The sequence below is a fragment of the Aquarana catesbeiana genome, linkage group LG06 (genome assembly GCF_042186555.1).
Source record: "Aquarana catesbeiana isolate 2022-GZ linkage group LG06, ASM4218655v1, whole genome shotgun sequence".
Lineage (NCBI taxonomy): Eukaryota > Metazoa > Chordata > Amphibia > Anura > Ranidae > Aquarana > Aquarana catesbeiana.
Window position 1 is genome coordinate 317,982,677 of NC_133329.1, and position 26,316 is coordinate 318,008,992.

Genomic DNA, 26,316 nt, shown 5'->3' on the forward strand with positions numbered 1-26,316 from the left:
CGATTTAGATACCCCCCCCCCCCCAGCACTGCTCATTATCCAGGATTAATGACATCTAGCATGATCCACAAATGCAAAACCTTTAATTTAGCATATTCTTTCTCTGTAAAAAAAATTCTTTTCTGCTTGCACCAGTATGATTGTGGAGAATGTTTTTTGAGTCTGGCTCCAACGGTATTGTAATGTAAACATATATTTGTCAGTTGATTTGGCATTGATGTGAACTGTACATTTATGATCCTCATCTTGTTTATTTTAAGACTAAGAACAGCCATAACAGAAATTACTTTTGTTAAATCCAATGTCACTGAACAATTGTTCTGTAGATTGAACATCACATAAACATGCTATCAGTCATATGTGCATGTTTATCCAGTAATTGGGCACCCCTATGGTTTGCCTTAAACAATAGCTAAGGTGAACACATAACAGCTGACTGTAGGAGGAAGGCAGCATAGATGGCTAAAGGAGGCATAAAGTATAAAAGTGGCCATGAATTCATGAAAAATAAATCCACATCACCCATATAGTAAATCGAAACATTTTACTTGTCGACATATTTTAGTACATAACACTGAATCTTGCAAGATGTATTAACAATAAATATCCAGGTTCATAAGAATATAGTACAAAATGTAGTGCAAGTTTCTAAGGACAAAATAAGTGCACATTTGTTAACAAAATGAAAGGCATGTTTAGCTTTTTTAATAAGTCTTTCTTTGTACATTTTCAATATTAATATTTGAATACACTTGTATTTATGCCTATTCCATGTCTCTGCCATCTCAATGCACACAACATATCTGTACTTTATTCATCTGGTAGTATCAACATTTTTAACACCATCAATAGCTAGGTATCATACAGAGTACAACTTTCAGTAAGACGTCTTTCTTTGTACATTTTCAATATTAATATTTGAATACACTTGTATTTATGCCTATTCCATGTCTCTGCCATCTCAATGCACACAACATATCTGTACTTTATTCATCTGGTAGTATCAACATTTTTAACACCATCAATAGCTAGGTATCATACAGAGTACAACTTTCAGTAAGACTTCTTGGGTTCCATGCAGTTAGCTTCCATTACTTTTTTGTTCTCATTTAATCACAATTCCATAGTTCTTGCCTGTCCTCTGAATTACACATTTGAGTGAGAGTTTCAGGCCACGATAATAGTGGCAGCTACAAGTAGGATAATTTGGAAACAGTACGGCTAGTAGTTCTCTGTGTTGGAACTACCAAGGAGCGTTAGACACTGGTGAGAGCATTAACTAAGAGAATATAACTTACACTTGGAGAGGTAATGTGCAATACAGTAGCTCCAACCCTGATTGTGCCTGCCCCATTCCTCCACTGCAGTCTAGCAACCAAAAACCTTGACTGTGTGTATGGTCATCTCTTCCCTGCTGTCTGACACCTGACTCCCTGACTGTGCCTGGGCCCATCCTTCCACTGCAGTCCAGCACCATAAACCCTAACTGTGACTGTCCCATCTCTTTACTGTTATCCAATACCTGGCACCATGGCTGTGTGTATGCCCATCTCTTCACTGCTATCCGGTACCTAAATCCCTGGCTGTGTCTGTGGCCATCCCTTTGCCACAATCCAATACCAGACCCACTGACTGTGTCTGTCCCAACCCTGTGTTGCTATCCATTTCCTTACACCCTGATGGTGTCTAACTGTGTCTGCCCCACCTCTTTACTGTTATCCAATACCCAGCACCTGACTATGTCCATATCTATCCCTTCACTGCTGTCCAGTACCTAAAACCCATACTGTGTCTCTGGCCATCCATTTGCCACAATCCAATAACTGACCCCCTAACCATGTTTGTCCTATCCTTCCATTGCTATCCATTACCTTACACCCTGATGTTTACTACACTTCAGTATCTGACACCCTGACTGTGTTTGTGCCCATTCCTCCACTATTCAGTACCCAACTATTTCAGCACACATTCATCCATTGCAATCCAGTACCTGAAATTCTGACTTTATCTGAGCCCGTCCCTCCATTGCAATCCAGTATGTGACACCCTGACTGTGTCTGAGCCTATCCTTTCACTGCTATCAAGTACCTGTTATCCTGACTCTCTCTGTGCCTATCCCTCCAGTGCTATTTAGTACCTTACACCCTGAAAGTGTCTGATCCTACCCATTGATTGCTGTCCAGTAGCTGACAACCTAACTGTGTCAAATCCTACCTATTCATTGCAGTCCAGTACCTGACATCCTGACTGTGTACCCATCCCTATATTGTAATCCAGGACCTGAAACACTGACGACTGTTTTTTTGGTCACCCCATGGATTGTACCATTATCTGACATTCTGACTGTGTCTATGTCTATCCCCCCCATTGTTATTCAATACCTAATAGCCTGTCTGTGCCCATCTCCCTACTGTAATTTTTTTTTTTCACAAGAAATCTCTACTGTAATTTAGTACCTGGAACCCAGACTGTGTTTGTGGTCACCCCTTCTTTACAAGATAGCACCTGGCACCCTGACTTTGTCTGTGACCATTGCTGCTTTACAATTCAGCACCTGACACCCTGACTGCCTGTCTCATTCCTCCATTGCAGGCCAGAAACTCGAAGCCCAACTGTGTATGGGCCTATCCCTTTACTGCTATCCAGTAGCTGCAACCCTGACCTTATCTGTAGCATCCCTTCACTGTAATTCAGAAACTGAAAGCCTGTCTGTGCTAATTTCTTCACTGCAGTTTAGTGTCTGCCATCCCAAGTGGTTGGTGACCACCCTTCCATTGCACTCCAGTAACTGATGCCCGACTTCAAAATGTTGACTGCTGAAACAATTTTATTCAAGACTGCTGAAACAACTTGTACAAAGTAAACCAGAAAAAAGAGTTTCTCCAAGGTGAAAGCAGCTCCCGGGGAATCATCCTTCTGCAAATCCATTAAAATATGTTTATTTGTAGCATTTCAAATCAGCACAAACTCAGGTCATAATGGATGGAAAAACACATCTTCCTAACCGCATGACTTAACCTTGTGCTAATGTTAATTTTTCTACAAGTAAATCGATTTTGGAAGATTTTGTTAGGGATATTCCCTGTCTGATTTAATTTGAAGTAACTATTTGGCCATAGACTGCCGAGACTTCGGTATTGGATGACATAACCTATCACAGTTGATTTATGTTGTCTGCTGTGTTACTCTAAAGCCCCATACACACTATCAGATTTTCTGCTGATTTTTGTCTTCAGATTTACCAAAACCATATAATATGAGGTTAAACCTTAGGAGTTTCAATTTGTATGCAATCAGGCAGGCCCCTTGCACTACATGGTTTTGGTAAATCTGAAGACAACAATCAGCAGAAAATCTGATAGTGTGTATGGGGCTTTAGAAAGGCTCCAGTTGCATCATACAAGTTATATTTTTTGCTGATTCAGGCTAGTATTGACTGAATATGTTATTATTTGCTTTGCTGAGAGTTCCACAAGACTTCTTACTAATGTACCCCAGGAACTTATCGGTTGGATTCCCTGTCTCTCATTGCTGATAATGCTTTAATTTTACTTACAGAGGACTCAATGAAGTATGGGGTGGATTCACAACCACCTGTGATGTAACAGTCCTAATATGAAAATACTATACTTGGTTCTGCCCCGTGGTGAATTGGCACTCAGTGGCAAACATCCACTTGCTGCAGAATAGTCCAGTTTCTTGTTTCTAGATTAGTATGCAGATCTGACACAACTATTATGTGCTTGGATGGAAAAGTGGACCTGCATACTGGAGCAATGGTGGCCCTGACAGCAGCAGGAATAGAGACACCATAAAAAGTATTTTTTTTTGCAGAAAGGGCTGAAGATTGTAAAGTGGATATGCTGTGTTGACATTTGAAATGTGTATACTTCTTAAAAGCATTTAAAATACATCTGTACTGAGATATATGCAACTTATCAATGCTTACCTCTCTATGAAAGTGTTAGCTGCCTGGCAATCTCTGGTTACAATATTTGAGCAACTTAAGCTGGCCCTAGAAAAAAGCAACTGGACTTCCCTATGCACACATTTGAGGTGGATGAAGGGAAGGCCATCTTTAAGATTGATTGGACCCTGGGAAAACATTTTCTTGGGCCCTCCCAAATCCACTTGTCAACTATTTATAGGCAGTGTAGGTTTAAGGGGCAGCTGCTTTGGGCCCCACAACAATGACTGGGTCCAGGGTAGCTGCCCTTTTTGCCCTGCCTTAAAGACGGCCCTGGATGAAGGAATCCTCCACTGCACTATTCTTAAAGTGAGACCCCTCCTTTGTCAGAATACACTGATCAGCGCTACAGCTGATTGGCTGCAGACGCTGATTGAATGTACATTTTCCAACGGTTCTGTTGAGTTGATCTCTAGGCCAACTCCTCTTGAATGGGAATGGCTATAGATGGATTGAGATTTGAATTTCGATCCATCTATGGCCAGCTTTACTCAGAACAAGTGGGTCAAGTCAGAGCAAAGTCAAAAATCTTAATTTGTTCAAGGTAACTCAAGCAAGAATCATTGAAGCCCCTGGTTCAGTATATGAGCAAGGTAACTACCATTTTCAGAAGGATAGGTCAGCAATGGCAGCCTGCATGCTCCTTCAGTGCTGCTTTCCTGTAAGGATTCATTTGAGAACAGTATAATTACCATCTATAATCAATCCTCAATCAATGCAATCCAACAAACAAAACTGAATATAAGTGAAATAAATGATAAAAATCCTGTTTGCTGCTATCACTGAAAAAGCGTTTTCACTCCACTTCTTATAATTCAATAAAAAAAAAACAATGCTGCGCTACCAATACATTACTAAATGGTCACAGCTAGACAATGGGATATAATATCAAACAAACAAACATAGAATATTATATAATAAATTCTCAAACGAAATGACTAATAATGTGACACAGTGATCCAAAGTCCATATATAAAAAATGTCCCAACATCAAAAAATGATTAAAAAATTCTGTACGTGCTGCTCCACCAAAATGTGCAAAAAAATATTTCCAATGTGCAAGTGCTCGCCACCACCAGTGTGCTCTGCCCTCTCACCTCATATTTTGACCCTTGTTTCACCAGCGGGTCAAATTCAGCAGGTCCCCTCTGAGGATAATCAAGAGATCTATCTGGCGTGCTGCTGTCGTACTGCTCCTCTGTACATCCCACTCCTCCCTGTTGGCTCCCTAAGCCTCAGATCTTACTCGTGGGTATCGAGTAGGGATGAGCGAACACCGTTAAAGTCTATGGGACGTGAAAAATCAAAAGTGCTCATTTTAAAGGCTTATATGCAAGTTATTGCCATAAAAAGAGGACATGTATCAATGCAAAAGAGTTTTAAAAACGGCTGTTTTTTTCAGGAGCAGTGATTTTAATAATGCTTAAAGTGAAACAATAAAAATGAAATATTCTTTTAAATATCGTGCCTGGGGAGTGTCCTTAGTATACCTGTAAAGTAGCGCATCTTTCCCATGTTTATAACAATGCCACAGCAAATTGACATTTCTAAAGAGAAAAAAGTAATTTAAAACTGCTCGTGGCTGTAATGTATTGTTGGATCCTGGCAATATAGATAAAAATACCAAAATTACCAAAAAAAATGGCTTGGATGTCTCCCCTCAAAATCCATACTAGGCCATTCAGGTCTGGTATGGATATTAAGGGGAACCCTGCACCAAAACATTAAAAAAAATGGCATGGGGGGTCCCCCGGGCCTCCAGGCACTATATACTCTGAACAGCAGTATATATACTATACGGCCTGCCCTATATACTCTGCAGAAAATTGGGCCTTAGGTGTTGTTGGTACCAGAACACTGTAAGCCTTCACAGCTACAATTGTAATTACATGCCTCTGTTAAACGGTGGAGAACAATTGGGCCTTGGTTGGTGGTGGTGGTGCCACAACACTGTAACCCCTCACAGATACTCTTGTTGGGCACTGGAATGGGCTCTGCTGTAAAATATTAGATCAAAAATTGGAATTACATGCCCCTGTTAAACAGGGGCAGAAAAATTGGGCCTTGGGTGGTGGTGCCACTACACTGTAACCACTCATGGATACTCTTGTTGGGCACAGGAACGGGCCCTTTGTTGAAATATTATATCAAAGATTGTAATTACATGCTCCTGTTAAACAGGGGCAGAAAAATTGGGCCCTGGATGGTGATGGTGGTGCCACAACACTGTAACCCCTCACAGATACTTGTTTTAGGCGCAGGAACGGGCCCTGCTGTGAAATATTAGATCAAAAATTGTGATTACATGCCCCTGTTAAACAGGGGTAGAAAAATTGGGCCTTGGGTGGTGGTGGTGCCCTAAACCAAAAGTATTGTTGGAAGCTAGCATTATCGAGATTGAGGAGGAATAGGATAGTCAGCATAGGTTTTCAAGGGATTCCAGATCCATAGCAAATTCAATCAGTTACATCAGCATCAGGTGCTTGGTAGCTGCTGATCCAAGACTGCTTAATTTTTATGAATGTGAGCCTATCAACAGAGTCTGTGGACAGGCGCACTCTTTGATCCATTACAAACCCTCCAGCAGCACTGAATGTGTGTTCAAAAAGCACGCTGGATGCAGGACAGGCCAGTAGCTCAATTGCATATTGCATCCTCAAGACCCAGTAACTCAGTTGATGCTCTGTTGGAAAGGTCTCCAAGTCTGCTCTTGCCCTTAGATATTCCTGCACCATATAATGCAGACACTGGTGATGGTTGCTTGAACCGATCAGACCTTGGCACTGAGGACTGAAAAATTGTTTAGCGGCATCGGTCAGATGGCCACCTTCTCCACTGCTCTTCCTCTGACTGAACGAAGCCTCAGCAATAAGGATGAGCTCCGGCGTGTTCACATGCTGCACATGCCGAGCCCGCCAGGAACTCACCACTGCACAGTGCTAATCACAAGCAGTGAGACATTTCCCGATGTGTGGCTGTAGAGATCAGAAAATGTCTGTGATTAGCGCAGCGCATTGCCGACTTCCTGGCGGGCTCGGCACGTGCAGCATGCGAACACACCGGAGCTCATTCTTACTCAGCAACACATTGTCCAGCACCAGGAAATGGTAACCTCCCAGGGTCTGGAAATGTGTTGCACAAATCTTTCTTCAAGGCCTCCTGAAGATGTTTCATCCTCTGCTCCCTCTGCGAAGGCAGGATGAGTTCTGCAACCTTACCCTTGTAACGTGGATAAAGAATGGTTGCCAACCAGTAATGATCCCTCTCCTTGATACCATGAATCCTAGGGTCCTTTCGCAGGCTTTGCAGAATCAGGGATGCCATGCAGCGTAAGTTTGCAGAGGCATTCGATTCTGAGTCCTCAGCGTCACTAAGGATCACATGATCTGTAATTACCTCCTCCCAGTCGCGTATAATTCCTTTGGTTTCTGGGGACTGAAAACCATCCCTTGAAGACTGCTGCTGAGTGTTATCCTCTACATCCATGCTGACACAATCCTCCTCCTCTTCTTCCTGTGTGTTTTGCAGGCCCGCAGGAATGCTATCTGGATAAAGGGGGCCTTGAGAGGAAAGGAAGTCCTCCTCTTCCTCCTGCTGTTCTGCCTCAAGTGCCCTGTCCATGATTCCATGAAGCGTGTGCTCCAGCAGGAGACTAGAGGGACAGTGTCACTGATGCATGCATTGTTGCTGCTCACCATCCTTGTGGCCTCCTCAAATGGTGACAGGAAAGCGCATGCATCCTTGATCAGTAGCCACTGGCGTCGCAAAAAGAAGCCAAGCTCCCCTGACCCTGTCCTGGTGCCCTACTCGCACAAGTACTCATTGATGGCCCTCTGCTGAGTGTGCAGCTGCTGCAGCATTGCCAACGTTGAGTTCCACCTGGTGGGCATGTCACAAATGAGGCGGTTGGTGGAAAGGTTGCATTCCCTTTGAATGTCAGCCAGCCGAGCACTGGCATTGTATGACCGGCGGAAATGATCACAGACTTTTCTAGCCTTCCTCAGGAGATCCTGTAAGCCTGGGTACCTGCTCAAAAACTGTTGCACCACCAAATTCAGGACGTGTGGCAAAAATGGAACACGGGTCAAGTGTCCCTGTCAGGAGGCGGAGAGAAGATTGGTGCCATTGTCTCATACAACCATTCCTGTCTGAAGCTGATGTGGCGTCAACCACCTCTGAGCAGGGCTGGACTGGGACAAAAATTTGGCCCTGGACTTCACCCAGACTGGCCCACTTTGACAGGTCTCTCCCATGCCGGCTTGCCACCCAAGCCCCCCCCCCCCCCCACTAGCTATTAGCCGTTCTACATTATTTCTCTTATAGGCAGTATCAGTGGGGAAGCTAGACATTATTTCACCTGGGGCAAAGAATCAGTTTGGCGCCCCCCCCAATGGAACAAGATTAGGCAGGAAAGTGAGGCCGCCCTCCTTCCAGATCGTATGATGAGCTTCTAAGTGTTGACTCCTGAGCATCATGTCTGTATTCAGGCGCGCTGCATAACTAGCCAGGGAGAGGAGGTGAGCACTGCGGGGGGGGGGGGACAGAGGACTGGAGGGAGGCAGCGGTCCACTGTCACTGAAATCGGCCCACTGAGCCATCGGCCCACCGGGAAACTCCCTGTAGTCCCAATGGCCAGTACATGCCTGCCTCTGAGCCTGCCCCTGCAGAGCTGACAGAACCTCTGCCCCAGTGTGGTTCCTGTGCCCTAGGCAGACCAACTCAAGCACCGCATGGTATCTTTTAGCCTGACTGCTTGCATAGCCCCTTGAACGCTTACGGAGCACCGCTGGTTCAGAGGACAAATCTGCAGAAGAGGTCATAGAGGAAGAAGAAGATGAGGGGGTGGAGGAGGGAGCTGTGGCAGAATCACCGCATGTTGTAGGCGTGGTGGCGGAACAAGCTCCAACAGCACTGAGCCCTGTCCTGCATCCTTCCCAGCTGCCAGCAGAGTTACCCAGTGCGCCGTGAAGGAAAGGTAACGTCCCTGCCCATGCCTGCTGGACCATGAGTCAGCGGTAATATGAACCTTACTGCTGACCACCCTGTCCAACAAGGCCAAAACACTTCCTTCCACATGCTGGTAGAGAGCCGGAATGGCTTTCCGTGAAAAGAAATGGCGTTTTGGAACCTGCCACTGAGGTACAGCACATTCCACAAATTCATGAAAGGGGGCAGAGTCTACCAGCTGAAAAGGCAGCAGTTGCAGTGCTCGCAATTTGGCCAAGCTAGCATTTAGACGCTGAGCATGTGGATGGCTGGAATCAAATTTCTTTTTATGGTTCAGCAACTGGGGTAGGGAAATTTGCCTGCTAAAAATCAATTGGTGGTGTACTGCTAGCAGATTGGTTGCAAGTGCTTGGGACACCTATTGCTATACCTTCATTCCTTTCAGTGCAGGTTTTTGAGAGGACTGGAGGTATAGTAGGGTTGGAGATCCCAGATGAGGAGCAAGGAGAAGTCCTCCTTTTTCTTTGATGTGGGTCTTTCAAGTGCTGTTGCCAATGGACTGCATGGCAGGTCATCATATGTCTGGTCAAGCATGTGGTGCTCAAGCGGCTACTGTTCTGGCCACGCTTGATCCGCTTCAGACATAGGTTGCAAACAGCAATGGCGCGATCTGCTGCACACGTGTCGAAAAAGGCCCACACGAAGGAACTTTTAAAAGTCAGTGGGGAGTCAGCAGCGCATTGCACCTGTGGAGCTCTGCGTTGTGAGGCAATAGGGTGGCTGCTCTTAAGCTGCCCCCTAGAGGACATCCTGCCTCATTGGAGTTGTGCCTCCTCCTCCTCTCTTCTCTCAGTCACCCAAGTACAGTCAATGATCTCATCATCCCCTCCCTCGTCATCACTGGAGCAAACTTGGCAGTATGCTGCAGCTGGGGGAACATGATTGCCAGTTTCTTGTCCTTCTGTGGCACCCCCTCTCTCTAGGCTCACATTACTCCCTTCCTCAACCTGTAGATGCAGAGTATATACAGTATATATATTATATATATATACATATACACAAGACTATATATATATATATATATATATATATATATATATATATATATATATATATATTTTAATACACCGCCTGAAGTGTATTAGAAACAATACACCACGGAATGCACTGTAGATATAGGCTACATTGGATGCAGTATATATATGTATATGTATATATATAAGGATAGGTTTGCTCGGGCCTGCTGCACACCGCTCAGCTGTTTTATAGTGTATGTTTGCTTCTATAGTTTATGTATGCTATTATTGACATCTTCATATGTATATATATATATATATATATATATATATATATATATATATATATATATATATATATATATATTTTAATACACTGCCTGCACTGACTGAATATCAAGTAAACACTGCATATATAGTCTATGCTAAATGTATATACTGTGGGGAGTGGACTTAGTCCCCCTGAGCCATGATTGGCCAAATTATGGCTCTCTCCGCAGAGTGCACTGTGATTGGCCAAAGCATGCAGGTCAGGTGCATGCTTCAGCCAATCACCATACAGCAATGCACTGCGAGATCGAAGTGCATTTTAGGGGGCGTTCCGCGGCGCTCGAACTTCCTGCGAACGCCCCATAATGTTCGCTGTTCTGTGAATGGGCGAACACCCGATGTTCGAGTCGAACTTATGTTCGACCCCAACATCGAGCTTATCCCTAGTATCGGGTATAGAGAGGAACAAAAATTGCAAGATCTAGTGCTCTCTGTTTAAAATTATATCACTCCAATTAAAACGAAGGTAAAGTACTCACAAACATAGCACTTAAGCAGGGCTATCCAGATCTTGAACAGTTCCCGTATAAGAGAGATGGCCGCGGGATGACATAGATAGATATGGCTGTTTGAGATTATATCTCATTATCTCACTGTGACCATTTTGAAATTTAGTGGTAGCGCAGGACTGTTTTTTGATTTAGAAGTATAATTACCATGTATTCAAAAAAGGTATTTTTTTTCTGAATTACCAAGAGCTATGCAAAAAATATTTGTAAACAACTGAAGGTCAGTGTAGAAACCTGATCTGTATATAAACTAACCAAGGTTGTAAAGTACAAGAAATAATAGGAAAACGGATGCAAAGATAACAGAGGCTAAAGGATATAATGTGTAACATCTAAACTGGAGTTTTTTTTATAATAGAGTGTAATAGAGTTTATATTATATTTCAATTTCCAAACTCATTATATACAAATGTGCCGTTAACCTAATAAGGCAGACAGTATTGTATAAAATGCAGTAACCCATAGCAGCTAATCAACAATCGTATGATTTTTTTTTCCTAAAATATAAAAAAAACATGTTATACTGTACTTACCTGTTCTGTGCAAGGATATTACACTGTCTCTTACCTCCTTTTCTGGGGTCCCGATAGCGCTCTCCTCTCCCCCTCTTCTCTGAGTGCCCCCATAACAAGCGGCTTGCTTAGGGGGCACATGTTTTTTAAACACAAAAGATATGCGCAAATAATATAATCACAATGTGTAAAAAAATTGTATACCAATTGTGGTGTGTCACCACACACCAGCTAGTAGCCTGAGAGCTCCAAGTGCTGTGTGCTGTTTTTATATTTCTGTGCTGTGCAAGGAAAAAATTCTCGGAATAAATGCCTTGGTTTTCTGCACCATGAAGTTTTTTATCTTTCTTTTCCAACAAACTATTTGAAAACAATGAACGGAGGATCCCTTATTTGAAGGTAAGTGCCGTGTCCCTAAAATTCACCTTGCTACTTGCTAAGGAGGAGAGCCGTCATCACCATTAAGAAGTTCAGGTGGAAGACATCATAGGTGATCGCTGTTGGTGCTGGATCATGCTGAATGATTATCCCCTCTTGGTTAAGGATGAGCCCGCCAGGAACTCGGCACTGCACAGCGCTAATCACAAGCAGTGAGACATTTCCCAATGTGCGGCTGCAGAGATCGGGAAATGTCTCAGTGCCTGTGATTAGCGCAGTGCATTGCCGATTTCCTGGCGGGCTTGGCACGTGCAGCATGCAAACACGCCGGAGCTCATCCTTACTCTTGGTGTCTCTATTGTGGGAGAGGTGATGAGTGACAGCTGGAAATCATCACAGTATATAGCTAACATAAGGCTATCTCGACCCTTATAATTTGGGGTCCATCTAATTTGGTAAGAGACCATCTGGCTCTTTTTTGTATGTCTCCCCTTCAGATTTTGAAGTATTCAATCAAGTTTTCCAGAGTGTGAAAGGCAGCATTTGTTTGTTACTATTTGTTACATTTGCTTTGCTTTTTATTCACCCTGTCACTTTGTTGCAGTCTGGACGGCTTTTTTGATACTTATACACCAATATTTTTTGTGAACTTTTTTTCACAATCCTTTTAGTTTTATTTATTTGGAAATTTATTTATTTTATTTATTTTATTTTATTTATTTCCAAATTTATTTGGAATGTTTATTTATTCTCATTTAACCACTTTTTAGTGATTTTTTTCATCTGGATTCACTTATTGTACTCATTTATTTATTGTACATATATTTTTATGGTATACATTTTTTTTTACACATTGTGATTATGTTATTTGTGCATCGCTTTTGTGTTAAAATTAAGTATTTCAATTTTTTAGGAGATAGCAGCATTCATTTATGCTTATAAGTATTTGGTCATATATACACAATTTTTCCACCTTTTTATTTAGGTATTTCTAGAGTTGTTGGGTGAGCGCATATTGATTCACATACACAATGTGTATGTGGGGCACATGTGCAGGTACGCTCCCAAGCTGGTGTGCGTCCATAGACACACATAGCACAGCTCGGCCATGCCCCCGCTCCAGCCTCACAGGATTTGATTGACAGCAGTAGATTGACTGTTCTTTGCACTGCCTTGTTAAATGAACTTAATATAATGTATTTAAAATAGAAGAGGTGCCTCCTGCCAAAATGGAATTAATATTTACCCATTTTCCTGCCCGTGATGTTGATCTTTAATCTCTAGAAGAACTAAGCTGCTGAAGAATCACCAATTCTGAGGAGTGTCAGATGCCTGGTCCCCATCTGCTCTATGTGGTACAATCCATTGCCCCTTATGTTAGTACGTAATACAGTTGTGAAGCTGGGGTTGGAAGAAGAAACCACAGCATGCATTGGGGGACTAGGCATTTGACACACTTTGATGTGTGTCAGAAGTTGAAGATTCTTCAACAAACTTAGCTCTTAAAGAAAGCAAAGATTGGCAGTGCAGACAATGGGGCAGGTAAGTATTAACTCTTTTTTTTTGCAGGGAGAAACTATTTAGTTTTTTTCTTCTAAATAGCAACAGAGTCACGTTAGAAATACCTCGGCTCGTATTGATTACTTTTCTCTTAAGTGTTAGCTCCCTGGCTGTCTTGCTGATCCTGTGACTTTCTGAGCCACCAGCCTGGAACAAATATGCAGATAGGGAGTTCTGACTTCACCCCTACTTTCCTTGTTCTGCCATCTCAAGGACTCAAAGCATTGAATCCAGAGAAAACCAGCAAACTAGCAATTTAAAATGGAGCTCAGCAATTACAGCCTGCATGTTTCTGTGATGATTGGGTTTCTTCAAATAATCCCACGTTAATATGAATCTTTATTAATATATAGGGGCTGTTTCTGAAGCGTAAAGGAGGTGGAGGACTTCTGAACATCTTCAATTAAACCAAAAACATGAGTGAAAGATAATATATAAAAGAAAAGGATGAATATGATTTTGGTATTGGCTCCTGTATCTGCAGCAGAACTATACAACCTATGGGATGAGATACTAGCCATATTTTTAGACTAGGTGTGCCATATTTTCAGTACAGTGTATTGTATAGTGGTAGCCAAATACTATACAGTAGTTTGTGGTCTCGAAACAAAAGCAAAAGCACATCTGGGATTGAGAGGGAATACACTGTGGGGGGGGGGGTGGGGGGATCGGGAGGCCATACACTGGGGGGGATCGGGAGGGCAAACACCAGGGGGTAATCATAATGCTTTAATGAGTTCAATTTCTCACTGGTCTATATGAAAAGAAGATGCAATTCCATTTGTCAGCTAACAGCACCTCTATGCTAAGCTGCAGTAACTCAGCAGACTCAGCATAGAGGTGGCTGTAAACTAATCCACAATGTACTGCTCGCAGAGCTCAATTCCAGGAACATTCACTCGGCTCCCTCTGCTCAGCTGCTCACACCTCCCTCTTCCAGACGAATGTGATCTCGGGGGAAAAGGCACATCCCCATCCCACCCACTCAAGCAGCATCCTGCAGGAGAGAGGCTGAAAAACTGCTGGGGGAGGTACAGGGTGCGGAGAGTGCAGTCCCGAGGTTCCTAGCAGTAATTCATTCTTAGAATGTCTGCAAGTTGTCCCGACCGCAGCTCTGGTTACCAGGGGCTCCCTCGGCCTTGGTGTCTGTAATATTTTCTCGGGGAGAGCAATTTCCCCTTTGCCCCCCCCCCCTGGATCTGCCCCTGCCACCATCTTTGAATATCTGCTGGCTGTGCAGGTCGGTTTATAAATTATTACTTATATGCAAGACTTGAACTAAGACCCAGGGACATTGATTAATAAAGGAAGAGATACAGACAGCTAACCCTAATGGGTACAGAAAATTTAAGGCTCAGCGCAATAGACAACCAACCTATTTAAAAGAACATATGAGCACCAAATCTGAATTTCACCAATTTAGCACTGTATCCTGCTTTAGTTTTTTGCTTAACTGGTGTTGGCTTGCTTCTTGAGTCAATGTACTGTATATTAATACTATCATTAAAAATAAAGTTCTTATAAAATGAATATTTCATTGTTGGTGGGAACTAATAGAATGGTGCCCTACTACAATGACTAATATACAGTAGCAGTCCATTATTCCAATGTAGACATCTTGCAGGCATTTCCAGGTCCACCCCTTTCTGAGTTGTTCTTGCTCAACTTTAGCCAGGCGTTCCACTAAGGACTCTGCTCTTAGAGCCACAATATGCAGACGAGTGACCAGTTTACTATTGTTTTATTTAGTGTATGTGGGTAAACTTAGTTTCAACAGTAAACAGAACCAATGACAATTAAATGTACTGTATGTAAAAATTTATTGTGTAGGCTTACCCATTAGAGATTTATATTTGCCCAATCATTTAGCTTTATGTACTCGTCCATGCCTAATTCTTTAGCTTGATTGAGTAAGGGAAGAAAAGTCAATTGAAGTCTGCCAGTTATTAACTTATGAAGTGATTTGCCTCATTTGGGGCACACCTTTAAAGGCTGAGGTCAGGCACCAACTCTGAAAGGGACCTTTTGCTATTTTCACTCTTTTAAGCCTAAAAGTCTGATGCAGGCACATGAATAAATCTAAATAAAGGAACAATAAATATCTTCAATAATTAAGTCTGAACATTATGAATGGTCCTTAAGCTCCGCTTTGACTGGTAAACTTCAAGTCTCCACTTAAGCCCTGTTCAGACCTCACGTAGTGAGAATGAGCATTCCCAATCACGATTTTTAAAGCACGATTTACATGCAGAAATGCGTGTCGCTCACATGGCAGCCCATTCACTTCAACGGGTTGCTCTGTGCATGTCTGTCGCCCCCAAAAGAAGCTCCTGCTCCTTTTTTGAGCGACAAGCTTGCCACGCAATTCTGTTACGTGACAATTGTGACAGAATCGCACCATGTTTAGGCATTAAGAATAATGGCACCAAATGCGTGTCACACGTTCTGTCATGATTTGGAATTGCAGGCAGATTTACGGCAATTCTGCCAGCAATTTCAAATCACCTCATGTGAACAGGGCCTTATGGGGAATATACCTGGTTCATTCCTAGTGTTAATTATACTCAGATGGCATGATCTCTTTATCTTCTATGTTTGTAACCTTTGGCAAATGCTACGTATTTATTTAGGGCAGTGGTCATCAACCTTGTCCTCAGGGCCCACTAACAGGCCAGGTTTTATGTATTACCTTGGGGAGATGCAGACTAGAATACTGCAATCACTGAGCAGCAAATGATATCACCTGTGATGTATTTCAGTTATCTTGCAAACCTGGCCTGTTAGTGGGCCCTGAGGACAGGGTTGATGACCACTGATTTAGGGTATATAAGTATATGGAGGCTGCCAGTGCTGACTGCATATGCTGGTTGCCTGCTTATCATGCTGATCTTCTTGCTTCAATAATCCAAGTTGATGACCCAGAACGAGTATATAGATAAGTACTTATGACTTTACCAAGAAAGTATTGAGCCCAGTAGGTTCGCATACCAGCCAGACACCTACCAAATTTCAAAAGGAGTTCAGCAATGGAAGCTTCCATATACAGGAAAGGATTACAATTAAAGCCCAACTCCAGCCAAAACTTTTTATATTTAATTGTTATTGCTTTTCTGTTGGGAAGAGTACAGAAAGTGCTTAAAAATCTCTCAAATGCAAACAAAGAAAAAAAATATTTTTAGTAGAAAAGAGAAGTGTTAGATCATCTGACATTGTTTCATTGCTGTTTGCACTTTCCTGTCCCGGAAGTGAGAGATTTTCAACTACAGCAGTTAAAAGCAAAAAATCCAAAGGAAATGTTAACTCATCATCACTCTAACCAAAACTAAAAAAATGTCTTGAGTTAGGCTTCAAGTTATATATTTTTTTGCTTAAAAAAGAGGATGTAAAGGAATAAGAGATGGTAGCTGGGAATGAACAGGTGTGAAAATCGGATGTGACACATGTGGAAGAGGAACAGGAAAATGACACAACATAGAATTTGCTGCAATGGTTACTTGGGGTATAGATGCAGGTTCCATCGCTAATTGGTAAAAAGGAGTTCTGGAAATCCCATGAGTCTGTGGACATAAAAATTGCTGCTGGGAACCAATAAATGTAACATTTTCAACTGTGACAGAGGGAAAAGGAGCCGCCAAATGCTGTGGTATGTTATGCTGTAAGGCAGCTATAGATCCAGAAAAAACAGGTGCCTCTATCTGCATTGGATAGGTTGAAGGACAGGTTTGGATTGCTGATGTAGGAAAAACGAATTTAAACATATTGGGATGTGTGTTGGATTGTACTGGGTTTCCGTATTTGTTGCAATGATAATTCTGTTTCTTTGAATATATTTCTGGAAGATGTGTTTGTTGGCAAGGTAAGGTGACATGGGACATTAGATGCTCAGTTGTACATGTTTTGGGATTCTCGTGTGCTTCTTTGTACTTTGATAATTGCCTTTTTTTAGTCTGTGGTTTAGTTTGCATATCATTTTTCTTTGGCTCTTGACAAGTTTGTCCAGCTAAAATATCCCATGATAATGGAGTTTGGGATTCCTCCTCAAGATTATTAAAACACGGTTGGTGGGTTCCATTTTGTTCACTGCTATTATTGACTACTGTTGGAGGCATTATACTGTTTTCCACTGTGCACTTGACTTTGCTTGCGACATTGTGAACATTTTCAGTACAACACAGTGGACTTGCTTCATTTCCTTTCAGTTCTATTAGACTTTTACATAACTGGTCTAATCTGTTCTCTACCACCTTCTTTATCTTTTCTATTTTCTCAAGTAGCTGCTTTGCTTTCAGCGACTCCTCTTCTAATTTACAGAAATTGTCAGATGGAAATTCCCCTATTTTAACCAAATCAGGTTTCTCTTTGCAAGGCATTTGTTTGCCTGGATTCCTACCGAAGGTGTCTTTTACTACCTCAGTCTCTCTTATTTGTATAGATTTACATAAAATGAAAAAGCTTTCTTCTGGAGAAATGACCCCTTGGAAAGATAAGGAAGATTTACATAGCCTGGGTCTTTTAAAGGACAACTCAATCTCATCTGTAACAGATCGGCGCAGTCTTTTGAAAGTGCAGCTTTGCTTTAAAAAGGTTTCATGTTTTTCATCATTAGAGCCAATTTTTTCTGAACTCCAGCTACAAAATGTTTGAGAATATGCAATGTTTTGAGAGCAGTGATCAAGTTGTAAGAGATTTGATTGGTAGTTGAAAGAGCCTGTGTTCTTGCTGTGTTTGTTTTCTGTTTGATTGGCAAATGTTCTTTTATGATTAGCTTTCCAAGCCAGACATTCTTGTTTGATCTGTAGAGTTGGTGTTCTTAACAATTCCGATTCTGTGTGATCGTTCTCAGCATGTGACAGTTGATGTGGAAATGTCAAGTTTTTTAATGAGTAAAGCGAGTCTTTTGATTGCACATGTAGTTGGTAATTTTTTGAGAAACTTTGACAATTTCCATTCGTATGACACTTTTGCCTGTGCTTGCATTTGGATGTTCTTACACGTTCTCTACATTTGCAGTTTCCAAGCCTTCTTTTTCTTGTAGAAGATTTTCTATTACTTTTGCTTCTCTGGTTCATGTTTGACTCAAAATCTTTGTCCAGAAGATACTTTGAAATATTGTGCTTTTGATCTTCTTTAAAGCTACAAATTAGATTATAGCATTTCAAACTGTTCTGAGTCCTGGGTATTTGCTGACATGGATCTTTCCCATCTTTCTTTGTAAAAGAGTCATAGTCTAATTGTGTATTATATTTGGTACTGGAACTGTTACTGCAATAATCTGTCTGGTTTGGCAGACTGTTGTCTGGGCAAGCTGCCTGTCCTTTTTTACCTTTTGAAAGCCGGAAATCAAAATATAGAGGATTGCAGCTGTAGGAGATGGATGGCTGTGTGCAGGTGTACATCATCATTTCAGAAGGCCATTGGAAAGTTTTGGAACCATTTTTGCTTTGCACTGGTATAAAGTCCTTGTTTGGTCTTTTAGGGGACATATTCTTTGTTTGCAGTGTTCCATCATCAATAGATAAACTGTCTGTTGGATTTTTGTTACATTTACTACTGGCACATGATAGATCACATACTGTGCTTTCCTCTTTCTGCATGGTGTCTTCCACAGACTGAACCAGAAAACTGTGCTCATCACAATGTACTGGTGTTCTTTCACCTGCCTTGGATTTGTACCATTTTACAGCCAATTCCTTCTTTTCAGAAGTATATTCGCCTCCTTTTTCATTTGACTGAAGAAATATATCTGAATTTACTGGTTGTGCGTGGACATTATAGTCTAAAGGCACTTTTAAATTGCAAACATCAGGAGCTGAAAATGTTGTTAACTCTGTTTCATCTATTTCTTTCTGATTTGTGTCCTGGGAAGCATGTCTTCTTCTAGGTGATTGTTTTTCACAAGCTGATATAGATTTTTGATCGTCATTTGGGCATGAAGATCCTTCTATTGGCAAAGATGATTGAACACTAAATGAAGCCGGGAGAAATCTGCTTCTCTTTGTTAACCCACGAGCACCTGAAATGTCTTCATTGAAGTCATAGAATACAGCAGCTGAGGCTTCAAGTTTAATGGGAGTCCTTTTACGAAATGCAAAAGAGAAGCTTATTTTCTGTTTTTTGTCTTTTTGAATCTGATGGTGAAAGTTTTGGCTGCTGTTTTCTGAGCTTTCTGAGCTTGATAAAAGTATGGATGCCATATTTGTGCTGTTATGAAGGTTTGTGAAGGAGGCAATCTGCGGAGTTTCTCTTTCTAAAGAATGGACAATGGTACTTTGAAGATTTCCGTGGACATGATCATGAACAGTAACTGTGGTTGATTTGAACATAGGACCACTTCCTGGAGCACTAAAAGAAAAAAATAAGGTCTAGTAAATACATTACAAAAATAAGACATTTACATATTAAAGCTCAGTTGAAGTCAGAAATAGATTTTCAGTCAGATAGACATACTAACCACCTTCATTCTAATATGACACCAATGATGGGACAGCATTCCTCCCACTGACACCAATGATGGGGCACCATTCCTCCCACTGACACCAATGATGCGGCACCATTCTTTCCTTGAATACCAACGATCAGGCATTATTCCTGCTACTGACACCAACAATGGGGCACTATTCCTCTCACTGACTCCAACAATGGGGCACTAATCTTCCCACTAAAACCAATCATAGGGCATTGGTAACTCCCACTGGCCACAGGCCAGCCCCTTTAAAGCCTGAAGGACAGTAAACTTGTTTAGAAAGTTTGGAGATCCCTGTCCTTGGCCAGTGCATCCTGCAGTTTAAAAGTACCGTCTGTTCTCTTTATTTGTCCTGGTGACCTCTGTCACTAGGACTGAAAGTGAGGGTGCTTGTGAAAACTATCTAAGAGACCATTCCCTTACTTTGTAGAGATTTCCTATTACTTTCTGTTGTGTCTACAGGACAGGAAGTGAAGGGAAATCTTCCTAATGGGAAAGAGAAAAACCTGACTGGGGTTTTAACCATCTACTACTCTACACAACATGAAAAAAAAAGTCTTTAGAAATACTTTAAACAATAGTATGGACCTGAAAGTCCTATTTACGTTATTTATAAAATGCCTCATAAGGTACAGTATGTTGGATTTCTAGACAATACCCTCTTGGACACAAGAAATGTAACATTAATACATTTACCTATTAGTGCCACCTTGTTTCTGGTCTCAAACTCGATTTAAAAAAATATATATATAATTAAACCCTAGGCAAAAACATTTTGCCTAGGGGTTAATACTTATACTTAAGGGTTAATACTCTTTTCCCAGGGACTTCCTACTAATAACCTGTAATCTATGGATGCAGGTTGAATGTACAGACATTGGCACACCAGGCTGTAGTTCAAATTAGGAGTAAGCAGCCTATTGTGACAATGTTGTTCTTGCCTATATTTAGGGAGGGAGCAAGTGTTGTCACCCTTAGAGAGAAGTGTTTTACTAGCAGGGTTACCATGTTAAAATAAGGGGAAAAAAAGAAATTAAATACAGTCATTGCAGCTTACCACTCAACATCTAAGGACCGGCCAGCTGCAGCACATTTATTTTTTTTTCTTGGTTTTACATATGTTTTATTGCTTCAACCCATTTAATCTGTATCTCTTTGTGTATTTCAGTGTTAAATACTGTATAAATATGCTGCAGTTCCACTTATATAAATATATGTTTTATGGTTTGTAAATTCTCTTCTATTTCGGATAGATTTTCCTATGTCTTCTTTTGCCTGTGAAATGCTAATTTTCCTTGCTTCAATCTTCATTTTATAACCTGGATTTGGTATTTTTATTAAACCACAGACAGGTATTACACAAATGTTTTCTCCTCCGTGATCAATAAGCACTTCCCCCCTTACTTTTGTCATAGCATGGTTTGCATCATAGCTCTCAGGTGCTTTTTGCATGCAGGGAAGGCACAGTTTAAACAGATTAGAATGCATGGAAAATTTAGATACATTATTTTACACGGTCCTGTCCTGTTATGTTTACCTTATATTTAATTAAAGTCTTGTGTCTGTTCTGTTATCTTTTCAGAAGCCCGCTACTTTATTTCCTGTGTTTAAACCCCCTTAACCAGAGGTCATTGAAGCCTCGACATCCAGATCAAAATTTTCAGCATCAGTATACAGTGCATCTGGAAAGTATTCACAGCGCTTCACGTTTTTTTTTATTTTAGGTACTCATATAGCGCCGTCAACTTACGCAGAACATACTCTACATATTCATTTTACATTCACATCAGTCCCTGTCCTCAAGGAGCTTACAATCTAAGGTCCATAACTTACATTCATACATACACATACTAGGGCCACTTTAGACAGGATCCAATTAATATGTGTTTGTAGTGTGGGAGGAAACCCACGCAGAAACAGGAAGAACATGCAAACTCCAGGCAGGTAGTGTCGTGGTTGGGATTCGAACCAGAGACCCTTGTGTGAAAGTGCTAACCACTACACCACTGTGCTGCCCCTACTTTTCCACATTTTGTTATGTTACAACCTTATCCAAAAATGGATTAAATTTATTATTTTGTTCAGAATTCTACAAACAACTCCATAATGACAACGTGAAAGAAGTTTGTTTGAAATCTTTTCAAACTTATTAAAATTAAAAAAACGAAAAAAATCACTTGTACAGTGCCTTTTTTGAAATTTTCCTCATTTTGTCATGTTGAAACCAAAAACGTAAATGTATTTTATTGGGATTTTATGTGATAGACCAACACAAAGTGGCACATAATTGTGAAGTGGAAGGAAAATGATAAATGGCTTTCAATTTTTTTTTTACAAATAAATATCTGAAAAGTGCGGTGTGCATTTGTAATCAGCCCCCTTTACTCTGATACCCCTAACTAAAATCTAGTGGAACCAATTGCCTTCAGAAGTCACCGAATTAGTAAATAGAGTCCACCTGTGTGAAATTTAATCTCAGTATAAATACAGCTGTTCTGTGAATCCCTCAGGGGACATCTCGTTACCGCTTACAGTGTACACCAATCACACTGATTGCCCTCCCCTAATAAATGGGACCTGTCACCACCCATCAAAATACCTGAAACCAGCCATCAAAGTACCTGTCACCAGCCATCAAAGTACTTGTCACCAGCCATCAAAGTACCAGAGTACCTGTCACAGTCCATATGAGTACCTGAGTACCTGTCACAGTCCACCTGAGTACTCAAGTACCTGAGTACCTGTCACAGTTCATCTGAGTACACGAGTACCTGAGCACCTGTCACAGCTCATCTGAGTACCTGTCACAGCCCATCTGAGTACCTGTCACAGTCAATCTGAGTACCTGAGTACCCGAGTACCTGTCACAGTTCATCTGAGTCCCCAAGTACCTGAGTACCTGTCACACCCCATCTGAGTACCTAAGCACCTGTCAGAGCCCATCTGAGTACCTGTCACAGTTCATCTGAGTACCTGAGTACCTATCACAGCCCATCTGAGTACCTGAGTACCTGTCACAGTCCATCTGAGTACCCGAGTACCTGACTACCTGTCACAGTTCATCTGAGTACCTGAGTACCTGTCACAGCCCACCTGAGTACCTGTCACAGCCCACCTGAGTACCTGTCAAAGCCCATCTGAGTACCTGAGTACCCGTCACAGCCCATCTGAGTACCTGTCACTGCCCTTCAGAGTACCTGTCACCACCCATCAGAGTACCCGAGTACCAGTCACCAGCCCATCAGAGTACCTGAGTACCTATCTGTACCCCTACAAAGTACCCGAGTACCTGTCACCAGCCCATCAGAGTACCCGAGTACCTGTCACCAGCCCATCAGAGTACCCGAGTACCTGTCACCAGCCCATCAGAGTACCCGAGTACCTATCTGCAGCCTATCAGAGTACCCGAGTACCTATCTGCAGCCCATCATAGTACCCGAGTACCTATCTGCAGCCCATGCCTCATAGAATATAAGTTGAGGTGTTTGCTTTTCAAAATGGGTAATTCCACTGTCCTAGTGCTCAAGGACCTTCAAAAGTATAATAGGTAGGAATGAAATGAGATGTGTAATTTATACTCCTAGAATGCCTGAAGATACTACTTCAATGTTGGTCCTCTGTATGTGGACTGGCTGTGTAAAAGTCTCACGTATGTACATGTACTATCGCCATAGGATGAGTAGCAGAATATATTTTGGGGTGTCATTTTTGCTATATACATGCTATGAGTTAGAAATATCTTATAAATTGACAATTTTGTGTAAAAAAAAAAAATAGGTTTTCATTTTCTTTCCACGTTTTCTGAAGACTTGTGTAAAAAAATTAACTGTTCAAAAGACTCACAATGCTTCATAGAATATACGTTAGTGTGTTTGCTTTCCAAAATGGGGTCATTTTGTGGGTAACTCCATTGTCCTGGTGCTCCAGGGCCTTCAAAAATGTTAGATGTCTTTAGGAAATTAGATGTGTAATTTATGCTCCCAGAACCCCTGATGGTGCTCCCTGCAAGTTGGACCTCTCTGTGTGGCCAGGCTGTGTAAAAGTCACACACATGTTTATCGCCATACTTGGGAGGAGTAGCAGAATGTATTTTGTGGTATAATTGGAAGTATGCATATGATATGTTTGTGATAAATTACTTGTTATTATGACAATTTTGTGAAAAAAATAAAATAAAATGTCTTAATTTTCCCAAGAATTGTGGGAAAAAAATTACAAGTTCAAAAAACTGACCATGCCTCTTTCTAAAAACCTTTGACTATCTACTTTTCAAAAAGGGGTCATTGTGTTGCATGACTGAGTAATTGGCATTCAAAATGTGAGAGTGCTGAAAGCTGAAAATTGGTCTGGGCAGAAAGGGTGTGTAAGTGTCCTGTATTGCAGTGGTTAAGACAGAGACCCATGATAAGAGTACACTTAAATGTGTGAGAACATGACTATAAATCATGTGTAAATACCAATTTCTATTAGTAAAGCATGGTATCAACACCCCAATGTATGAGCTTAAAATGTCATGTGTGTGCATACCTTAGGCTGGTCATACATGGTGCAAATTCGTACAATTCCCCCATCAACACAGACAGTGTTGACAGGGAAATCAGTAATTGTCTTCTCCCAGCAGGGGGGGTGGGGGCGGGCGGGAGAAGACACTGATTATTGCTACCGGCTGTAGCAGCCGCTAGCGATAATCGCAAGAGAATCCGGCATGCTAGTTGTACCCAAGTTGAACAATCGATAAACTTGGTACATTCAGCCTGCCCATTAATGGTTCGAATCTCGGCTGGTTCCTGCTATACCAGCTGAGATTCGAACCTTGTATGGCTGGCCTTACACTTACTGAAGTAATGTACTGTGTGAGTAAACATTAGATTTAAAGTTAATGATTGAAATGTTTAGGCTGCTATTGTGGAACCCTCCCTTCCTGCCCCATCTGAAATACTGAATACTTTTAATACTCTACCATGGACCTAGAATAAGTATGCAGATCAAGAATTCTAACTTTACTCTATTTTTCATGCTGCATAACTGATTTGGTTGAGTAATCTGTTTGATGAAAGATGGGTAGATTTTTCCTTCAGAAGTCGGTAATCTGCCTGGATCCAAACTGATGGACTCATTGAGAAAAGGGAAAGATAAGAACTTTGGGACAACTCCATGGTTGGAGTGAACAACTCATGAACATTACAAGGAAGTGTTTGGTATTGCCTCCTGGGGGGTCCTTCAGAATGACTTGATTCTTGTCTGAATGTCACATTAGGCCTAGGACTGGGGCTCTATTAGGCTGTATATGACTAGTTTTAGAGCTTATGTACATGTGCACTTTTTGGCATATAACATAAATTGTGGGTATATTTCTGCACCCACGATACATAGCTTTTGTGTACAGTCGACCATTAAATAAATGGCTGTATGTGGCTGTATGCAGGTATTCGCCAGTGCTTGAATAAATCTACACAATTTGCAGAATAGCAGGCAAAAAGGAGCTTCAGAGCCAAACATCAGTTTGAACTAATCCTACAGAATCACTAGGGCATCAGCTGCTATGGCTAGAGTGTTCCTAGACCTGGAGGTAAACCTGCTAAGTTTGCTGATTAACCTAGAAACCAGGAGATCCACGTCTGGCATTCCCCACTTGCGACAGAGGTCTTAAAATATCTCCAGGTGAAGTGACCACTCTCAGGAGTCTGGTCAGCTTGTAGGCAGGTGCCTACAGAAGGTTAAGGTTTTTCTATGTTGACCCATGTTTTGCAGTTATCTGGGTCAAGTCTGCTGTCTTTCCTGTGAAACTCTTACAATGTAGATGTGTGGTGGATCCGAGGGATTGATTGACTGACTAGATTTTTCTACCAATTTTCCACATATCCACATAAAAAGAGGTGCTTCAGTGCCCCGGAAGAGAGCTGCTGGAAATATTGGCAAGATGTAGGCCATTATGTTGCCGGATGATGCCCCCCAGCTGGTGAGGGCCATTTGGGGTTCTCTGAGAGTCTGAGACCCTGGGGACTGTTAACTACCAAGGATGGACTGATAGCCATTTGAGGATCTTTGCCAAACATGGACTATATGGACTCTGTGCCACCGCTTATGGATTATTTACCAATCATGGATTCTTGCCGCTAAAGGACTATGGACTTTGCTGTTATTCAGGTATGAGTACCCTATGGGCACTAAAGAACCTTGTACAGGAATTCACGTGAGAAGCTGCCTGATAAAAACTGTTCCTGTATGTTGCCTTGCTTCAGTACTGTTTTCATTAACTGTTAAATGCCTGGTCTAAAGTCTCTTCTTAAGTGGTGTATTGCATTGAATATCCAAAGAAGAGGGCTTGTAGCAAGCGGACTGGCGATTAGAGTTGATACATTACATTTTAGTCCAGCATGTAGAATGTTGTCTAGTGTAGGTGATATTGCCGTTGCTTGGGACAACCATACATGTATCACAGCTTAATGAAGTCAGGGAATGGGTGACTTGGCATAGGGTGACTCGTCCCCTTCACTAGCAGCCAGTTCCATGCATTTTGGGACCTGACCTGTGGCACAAAATGATTTAAGAATCTAGCCTGGGAGTCTCGGGAGAGATATAGAGGGGCCCCTGAGAGAGAGAGAGAGCGAGTGCGTAGTTAGAGAGTGAGGTT

At 41.6% G+C, this 26,316-nt stretch overlaps 1 protein-coding gene across 1 annotated transcript in view; it reads right to left on the reverse strand.

Annotated features, from left to right (window-relative positions):
* Nucleotides 1-14,513: 14,513 nt before the first annotated feature.
* ZNF804A (zinc finger protein 804A) overlaps nt 14,514-26,316 on the reverse strand; it is a 294,133-nt gene continuing 282,330 nt past the window's right edge. The window contains exon 4 of the mRNA XM_073633728.1: nt 14,514-19,561. Within this exon, the coding sequence (XP_073489829.1) occupies nt 16,588-19,561 (2,974 nt within the window). The 3' untranslated portion in view covers nt 14,514-16,587. The remainder of the gene's footprint in view (nt 19,562-26,316) is intronic.